At 39.6% G+C, this 9,582-nt stretch overlaps 1 protein-coding gene across 1 annotated transcript in view; it reads right to left on the bottom strand.

Annotated features, from left to right (window-relative positions):
- Positions 1-7,543: 7,543 nt before the first annotated feature.
- The window catches only part of LOC124863007 (protein yippee-like 3), a 5,600-nt gene continuing 3,561 nt past the window's right edge, over positions 7,544-9,582 (bottom strand). Inside the window, exon 5 of the mRNA XM_047357236.1 lies at positions 7,544-7,676. Coding sequence (XP_047213192.1) covers positions 7,587-7,676 — 90 coding nt within the window. The 3' untranslated portion in view covers positions 7,544-7,586. The remainder of the gene's footprint in view (positions 7,677-9,582) is intronic.

The raw sequence follows: 9,582 nt of genomic DNA on the forward strand, positions 1-9,582 counted from the left end.
CTCTGTAATCTAACACGGAAAACAACAACTAGGTCCAATAACGAGTGCTGTGCTCGGATCAAGCCACTAGAAGCAGAGCCCGGAGGTGTTTGCGTCAAGGTGACACTCCAATGAAGATGGGTGTTTCTGATGTCGCCTAAAGAGACTGTATCACCTCATCATTTCATGCTCTCATTTTACAAAACTTTGTCTAAATACGTAATTTTTCAGCATGTTTATATCAATTTAAGTTCCTTTCAAACTTAGATTTCCTCAATACTAATAAAAATGATCTGCTGTAAGACGGAGCGCTACAGGAGATCCTTCCTGCCCACAGCCATCAGCATCTACAACGGCTCTTTGAGGAAACCTTCATAATATGAGCTACAACAACATTTAATTTCCCTTTGGGATTAATAAAGTATTTTTGAATTGAATTGAATACGATAATTTCTCAAAGTTTGCTGTTTCAGATGTGTACAATTTACATTGCATATCTGTGTTTTGTGAAATTTGTATTAGATCCTGAGATGCTGAGAAAATATATAAGTAAATAAAAATAATTGAATAAGATTACCTTTAATGTAACCCCCACTGTGTTTTGTTTTTTTTGCCAATATGCAATATATAATTGTTTTTCTTGTAGTTCAGTCTGGAGTTCTACACTTATTGGCACCCTGAATACTATCTATAAAACGAGATTTGAATCACTTGTCTATGACTTCCCTAGGGTTTAAATGTATTTAACATGGCTTTCAATCAAGACAGATTTGCTTTAGTCTTCATAAGTCAGGAAATGGCAACAAAATATGCCTACTACCCATCTAAACACGTGTCTACGTTTCTGCATATCTACTGTCACAGCATTCAGTTTAAAATGATTAGAACTGTGATGAACCAGGCTGGATAAGGACCAAAGTTCAGCTTGCCGCTGTGGCTGATATGGCCACTGGTTATAAAAATTACTGTGATAAACATCCAGTTTTAAAATTAGATCACCATTAAATCCTTATGTGCTCTGTGACTCTAATATAAAAATCTCAGTGTCTCAGACACTGAACTAAACAGGAATTTTTTAACCATAGAAGAACACCAAGTGATAAATGCAAACACTTTGTTGTTCTTAGTCGCAAGTTAAGGTTTACCTTTAAACAGATAACACTCTTAGATTGATTTTTAAACCCTCAATTATTTGGTGATGCTGCAGTGTTTTACCTTAGAAAGAACATTTGCCTCTAAAATGTTTTATAAGACGTTTTTTCTTTTATTCTATCCTATCTGCAGGTATAGATTAGGTTGAATTATTTTATTTTCTAAATTTTGTAGAACCTCTGTTGACAAATTTGGAATCCTTTGTTTTTTGACTGAGAAATTCCTAGACCTCTAGGATTAAAAAGAAAATGTCCAACTATCTGCATTTTGTATGATTTGTCCAAACGCAGACCTACATGGCCAATCATGTGATAGTACTTAGACAACAGTTTTAGAAGTAAAAAGTGAAAGCGGGGGAAAATGCACAGCAGACACATGACTGCCAGTAGTCCCTCTATCGCATGGGAAAGAAATGTGCTATCATTTTCAGAGCCCTTTCATGTGACCAGTTTCTGCTTAAAACATGAGTTTGCTTTCTCAGTTTTAATTAGAGCCAAATTCGTAACAGTTGGCAAACTTGTTAATGCTCGGAAAATATTGGAAAAGTTTAAAAAAGATAATTAGAAACCTGAATGTCTCATTAAATACCATTACCTTCTACATATGTAAACACTGTAAACGTGCCTCAAGCGTGATTTGTAATTGTAATATTCATTTAATCTAACGGATCCAACAACATCCTCTGCTGGCGGTTATCCTGAACAGCGCTCCAATAATTCTGTCTGCGGAACCCAGGACGGGGCGGAGCTGGACCTCTAGGGAGCGCTGTCTACATCGACTGAGAGGAACATCTCAATCTTCTGGACAGCTGCAGGGACTATAACCATGTTTTAAAATCTAAAAGATTTTTTTTAAATGATAGTAAAATTATTTATGGATCAGCAGATTATGACCAAATAAATAGCCTAAAAGTAGGTAATTAGCCCATTATTATTTCTGGTTAGATCTTATCCTACCTCTAGAACAGTGGTGTCCAAACCTTTTGACACAAGCCAAAATTATCAAATCGAAGGAGGGCCAAAAAAAAATCTGTTTTTTATTTTTAAAAGCACAAAAAACATCAAAACATTAATTAAGAAATTAATTTTTTTTTTAAAATGGCACCTGTAAATGAAACATAAAAAGGGATTCAATTGTTTGCCTTATTTAAAGAAAGGCATACAGTTTCCTATAATTGGTTAGTCCTTTCTCACCTGTGCTGGCAAGCCAAATATACAGCATTCTTGAACTCCAGTTGGGGGCTGCACAGAACCACTCCGCAAATGGCCCTCGTGCTGTAGTGTGGTTTTGTAATGTTTGACAGCTCGCATCTCTCTGATATTTGCTCTTTCGTTTTTGACTTCAGTATTTTTGGACATTTGTTATGATGCATTGCCATGGCAACAGGGTTGTTTCTTACAACCGGGAGCAGCTGATTAATATCTCAAAAGCTCAAATAATACTTCAACTACAACCCCAAATCCCTGATGAGTTGAAAAGGAGACGCCGTGGATGCAGAGCAGGAGCTAAGAGAAGAGAGAGAAGGAGGAAGTTCAAATCATCTCTTCCGCCGATTATGATGGGCAATGTGAGATCGTTGGGAAACAAGATGGATAAACTCCAAGCCCTACAAAGGACCCAGCCAGAGTACCGGGCATGCAGTATTATGTGTTTTACTGAGACATGGCTGCAGGATCATATCCCCGACTTCAGCATCTCTCTGCCGGGCTTTTTAACCACACGAGCAGACAGAGATTTAAAGAGGAGCAGCAAATGTAAAGGAGGTGGACTGGCAGTACTTGTGAATAACAGATGGTGTAATCCAGAACATGTAACTGTGAAGTGTCGTCTCTGCAGTCCAGATATTGAACTGTTGGCAATAAGTTTTTGTCCATATTATTTACCCAGAGTTCACCAGTGTTATTTTGCTAACAGTTTACGTTCCACCTTCCGCTGTTGCCGACACTGCATGTGATGCCATCAGCTCAGTTGTTGCTAAGCTACAGACACAAAACCCCAATGCTTTTGTGGCAATTTCTGGTGATTTTAACCATGCTTCACTCTCTGCTACACTTCCAACGTTTCAACAGTTTGTCAGCAGCTCTACCAGAGAAAACAAAACATTGGATTTGTTTTATGCAAATGTCAAGGACTCATACATCTCTACAGCAAGATCTCCTCTAGGCAAATCAGATCACAATCTTGTTTTTCTCTGCTTGAAATATAAGCCCCTTGTTCAGAGGCAACCTGTAATAAAGAGGACTGTGAGAAAACGGTCACAGGAAGCTGAAGAAGCTCTGTAAGGTTGCTTTGAGGCTACAGACTGGGACGCACTGTGCCAGCCACATGGAGAGGACATCAATGCCATGACTGAGTGTTTAACCGACTATATAAACTTTTGTGTGGATAACATCATCCTCACCAGAACCGTGAGATGCTTCCCCAATAACAAACCTTGGATCACCAGTGACCTGAAGGACCTGCTTAACAAGAAAAAAAGAGCCTTCAGAGAGGGAGACAGAGAATTATTGAGGAGTTTACAGAAGCAACTTAAAGTCAAGATAAGAGACAGCAAGGAGGTGTACAAGAGGAAGCTGGAGAGCAAGCTCCAGCAAAACAATATCAGAGATGTGTGGACAGGGATGAAGAAGATCACAGGCTTCAAGCAGAAGGATGATCAGACCGATGAAGGTCTGGACAGAGCCAATGAACTGAACACATTCTTCAATAGGTTCAGTTCAGAAACAAGCTTCACATCCTCCTCTCCTGCTCACAGCCAAACAGACATTCCACCATCCTTTGTCCCAAAGGACCCACAGCTGTCCAGTAACACCTCACATTTTTTATCTTCCACCTCAGCCCTAGACCCTCTGCTTCTACATGTTTGCCTTCAACCATATCAGAAGATGCTGATGCTTCCTTTGCTTCCCCCTTCCACTTGTGTGTCTCAAGAAGTCAAGTGAAGAGACAACTGGAGAGACTGAATCAGAACAAGGCTGCAGGTCCAGATCATGTCAGCCCTAGAGTCCTGAAGGCCTGTGCAGAGCAGCTCTGTGGGATTCTGCAGCACATCTTCAACCTTAGCCTGGCCCAGAAGAAGGTTCCGGTGTTGTGGAAGACCTCCTGTCTTGTTCCGGTACCAAAGAAAACTCACCCATCAGTCTTCAATGACTATAGACCTGTTGTCCTGACATCTCACATCATGAAGGTCCTAGAGAGATTCCTGTTGGCCCACCTCAGTAAGCAAACAGTAAACCATCAGGACCCCCTTCAGTTTGCTTATCGCTGTGGAGTTGGAGTTGAAGATGCCATCATACACCTGCTTCAACAAACCCACTGTCATCTGGACAAAGCCAAGCAGCACTGTGAGGATCATGTTCTTTGATTTCTCCAGTGCATTTAATACAATCCAACCTGATTTGCTTTGTCAGAAACTCCAGAAGACTCAGGTGGAGGCCTCAACAATCCTGGATCAAAGACTACCTGACAACAGACCACAGTTTGTGAGACTGAAGGGTGTGAGTCTAACCAGTAGTCAGCAGCACAGGAGCACCACAGGGGACTGTACTCTCACCATTCTTTTTCACTCTGTACACCTCAGACTTCCACTATAAGACAGACTCCTGTCATCTGCAGCAATACTCGGATGATTCTGCAGTCGTGGGGTGGATCAGAGATGGACAAGAAGCTGAGTACAGGAAGGTGGTTGACCACTTTGTGGCATGGTGTGGAAACAATCATCTTATTTTGAATGTGAATAAACAAAGGAGATGATTGTAGATTTTAAGAGAAACAGGAATAAGTCAAAAACTATTTCTATCATGGGAGAAGAAGTGGAGGTGGTGGAGTATAAATACCTCGGTGTTCACGCTGGACAACAGACTAGAGTAGAGATGCAACTGTGAAGCCATCTACAAGAAGGGACAGAGCAGACTCTACTTCTTGAGGAAGCTTAGGTCCTTTGGTGTTTGCAGCAAGATGCTGCATATCTTCTATAAGTCTGTTGTGGAGAAGTGTGATCTCTTCTACCATCATCTGCTGGGGAAGCAGCATCAGAACCAGGGACTTAAAAAAGCGCAACAAGGTGATAAAGAAAGCTGGTTCTGTTCTGGTGACTCCTCTGGAACCTCTGAGATCATTGTGGAAAGACAGATTCTTCATAAAATGAAGAACATTATGGAGAACCCTGAGCATCCTCTTCATCAGACTGTCCTACACAACAGAGTGTCTTCAGTCAGAGGCTTCTTCAGATCTGCTGTAAGACGGAGCGCTACAGGAGATCCTTCCTGCCCACAACCATCAGCATCTACAACGACTCTTTGAGGAAACCTTCATAATATGAGCTATAACATTTAATTTCCCTTTGGGATTAATAAAGTCTTTTTGAACTGAATTGAATGTATCTTACATAACTTCTCTTATTGAGGCCAAGTACTTCTCGGTGAACAAAAGTAAGACACCCCTGCATACACACAGAAACAAAAAAAAGAGGTACAGATTTTTTTCCCCCTGCAGCAATGCTGTGTGACTAACCCTATTGACCATTAGGTTATACTTTTAAATATAAGGCATAATATAAGGGTCTACTGGCATATAATATCCATATCTTCAGTAGTCACTGGGCGGGAGGCGGGGTACACGCTGGATAATTTAAGGAGATCAGTTAACATATCAGTCATGTTTTTGGACTGTGGGAGTAGGCCGGAGTACCCGGTGAGAATCCATGCATGTGTGGGGAGAACACGCAAACCCCCAAGCTGGAATCCAAACCCAGATTGCAAGCCAACAGTTCGACCACCTTCAGTCATAGTGAACTTTGGCTCAAAGCAAGTAGCCTAAATGTTCCCAGCTGTTTAGGAGAATGTTGTATGGACAGAGGCCCAGGAGAAAGAACTGCTGGCTCAGCCTATTGGTGCATACAATACCTTTCCAAAGTATTTACAACCCCTTAAGATTTTCCACATCTGTAACATTACAGCCACAAACTTTGATGTATTTAACTGGGTTTGTGATAGACAAATACAAAGCACTGTAATTGAAAGGGGAAATGATTCAACATTTTACACATAAAAACCTGAAAGGCACAATGGATTGGTTTCCACTTTACAATTTTGCAGTACCTTGTGTTCATTCATGACATGAAACACTAAACACTAAAAGGGAAATGAACCTTTTGCAAGGCATGGTACAATTTTCTCATTTAAGTATAAAAACATAGTATTTTGCAAATTTTACAACATCTTTTTCTTTACAGTACATTCTAAATCATGTACAAAAAACTAAGTGCCAGTAATGCAAGTTATTCCCAGAGCATGAGGCGATACTGTCTCAGTATTTGATATAAAACGTGTGCTACTGTACAGGAGGTTTTATTACACTTATGCACAGCAACAAAAGACAAGTCAACCATAAAGTGTAATGCCAAGCTGTATTTTAATGAAGACCAGGTTAAAATAAAAACCACTTTAATGAAAGCAGACACTTAAAATCACCATAAATATGCTACATCTACCCTAAGCACAATTTGCATTAACACAGTGAAGCTAACGTGTCAATAGGGACTGCTCAGTGTTACGTAATGCGCAAATGTATCAAGGATATAGGCCTGATTTGCATTAAATGGAAGTAAAGCTATCCCAAGTGTGCAGTGAAAAACAAATCTAGACGTAAATCAGTTCCAAACTAATGCTTCACAACACCATCCAGCTTAAGATGCCCCACTGCAAACACACACAACCAAAACCTTTTTACACCTGTGAACCGAAGACTCGCTACAGATCGAAGAATTCTTGCAGATTTCTGTTGGCCTCAACATTACTACCTCAATACCCCAATTGGCCCTATAATTGACTTTAGAAGAAAAAAAAAAGAAAAACCTGAATTAATAATAATATAAAAAACAAAGAGCTCGCCTGCTGCTCTATGTATTCCCATAAACCTCCCTGTATATTTGACTCAAAGATTATCATGAATTCTATTTAGGCGAGATACATCAAAACCTTCACCTTAAACTCAGAAGAAAAAATCCAAATATCAACGACCAAAGCTCTTCAGCGTTGACTGGCCTTGAGGTTTCAAAGTGACAAAAGTTTGAGCAAGAAAGTTTCATCTTTCTTGCATTAAAAAATAAAAAGGCTTTGTAAAGTCCATTACACTCTTGGTGCCTGTGTAACTACACCACCCACGCTTGCCAACACATGGAAGCTATACACTTATTCAGTCCCAGAATAACTAATTATCTGGATCATGATCTCAGTAAGTGTGTTGGTGAACCCCCCCCCCCAAAATAAACACGAAAAGATGAAGATAAGGAATCACATGCTATTCTTAGCAAAGCTGCATGAAGTAAAAGTGTGGCACAGCAGTGGCTCAACGGCGAGATGAGGACGATACACTTGAACCCTTTCACGTTGAGGATGCAACTTTTTTTTCTTTTCTTTTAAAAAGTCATGAAGAAACATGGTGGCTTTTATTTTTCAATCCCAACCATTGTCCTTTATCATATGGGACAGCTCGATGATGTACTTCCCCTCTTTGTACTTCTGGCTGAGTTCGAAGGCCTGCTCCTGCAGAGAAAAGACACAAAGTTTGAAGAGAGTATTGACCTTCTGTTAGTGGACAGTTTAATTCACAACAAATGTTTCCAATTTGGTGTGGAGCCCTTACATCATGCTCTGTAGAATCCAGGCATGGACCGGTACCAAGGTAAACCAAGGGTTTCAAAATCTGTTAAAACTCACACCAGTAAAGGACTGGAAAGACAATATATTTCTAGTTGTAGCGCTGCCCGGGCCTGATTATTACCAGAGCTGCAGAACCAAGAAACTCCTGAAGCAGAACCTGCCTCGATACATAAAGAAGGCTGAAAGACCTAAGAAAGCAACACATCACTAAAGCCCTCCAGGTTCTACCCACTTTAATTAAGGTCAGAGCTCTAGACTCAACAATAAAGAAGAGACAAAACGGCATCTATGAGAGAGTTCTAAGGTGACGATCCCAAACACATTTGGGAAAATATTCTGAGATAAGTTGAACTTCTTAAAGAGATACCTGTTGCAGATTTGTTTTAAATAGAAACAATTAGATTATGTTATATATATGCTTAAATTATTTTGTAAATACCAAGATACAGTGTAACCATTGTAATTTGACTCAAGGTTATCATACAGAGAGGTCGTCACACCCGGCCTGGAGGCAGAAACAGTTTATTGCTTAGATGGTTACATTTACAACATTTTTACAAACTAATATGCAACAACTTTGTTTAAAAAAATGATTAAAAAAATTAAATTGCTGCAACAATAAACATTTGTTGTTTCAGTAAACTTTTCCTTAATGTGCAGCTTTTAAAAACAGAAACAAACCTGTTTGTGCCTTCCATGATTTTATTCCATTTCAAATGACCTGCAGAGTTTTAAAGTCCAACATTTATAGCAAACAGAGGCAAACTCTGTAACAGGAAACAAATACTAGCTCTCCCAGTTATTGTTTCACTTAACAGCATTACTATTGCATAATGCATGGGAAGCAATTAGTGTGCATATCCCAGAGTAATAATGAACTGACCGGTTAGAGTTCATAAGACTTGGAAGGGATGGGTTTTTATTTTGAAATAAAACTAAATAATGTATCCTTTAACCTTCACAATAATGCACCACTTGGTGTCAGTCTATCATAAAATCCAAGTATAGTTTGATGAATTAAAGCTTGTGTTTGTAAAGTGACTAAATGAGCCAAGTCCAAGAAGTATGAATACTTTTTTTAAAAGCCCTCCTAAAGTGCCTTGAAAAAAGTAATTTCAATATTTTTAACACTGTTTTATGCGATGGATTCGGTACAAAAATTGCACAAAAAGCTGGTAGTGAAATGAGACAAATATATATATACAGGTCCTTCTCAAAATATTAGCATATTGTGATAAAGTTCATTATTTTCCATAATGTCATGATGAAAATTTAACATTCATATATTTTAGATTCATTGCACACTAACTGAAATATTTCAGGTCTTTTATTGTTTTAATACAGATGATTTTGGCATACAGCTCATGAAAACCCAAAATTCCTATCTCACAAAATTAGCATATCATTAAAAGGGTCTCTAAACGAGCTATGAACCTAATCATCTGAATCAACGAGTTAACTCTAAACACCTGCAAAAGATTCCTGAGGCCTTTAAAACTCCCAGCCTGGTTCATCACTCAAAACCCCAATCATGGGTAAGACTGCCGACCTGACTGCTGTCCAGAAGGCCACTATTGACACCCTCAAGCAAGAGGGTAAGACACAGAAATAAATTTCTGAACGAATAGGCTGTTCCCAGAGTGCTGTATCAAGGCACCTCAGTGGGAAGTCTGTGGGAAGGAAAAAGTGTGGCAGAAAACGCTGCACAACGAGAAGAGATGACCGGACCCTGAGGAAGATTGTGGAGAAGGGCCGATTCCAGACCTTGGGGGACCTGCGGAAGCAGTGG

This window comes from Girardinichthys multiradiatus, chromosome X, assembly GCF_021462225.1.
Source record: "Girardinichthys multiradiatus isolate DD_20200921_A chromosome X, DD_fGirMul_XY1, whole genome shotgun sequence".
Lineage (NCBI taxonomy): Eukaryota > Metazoa > Chordata > Actinopteri > Cyprinodontiformes > Goodeidae > Girardinichthys > Girardinichthys multiradiatus.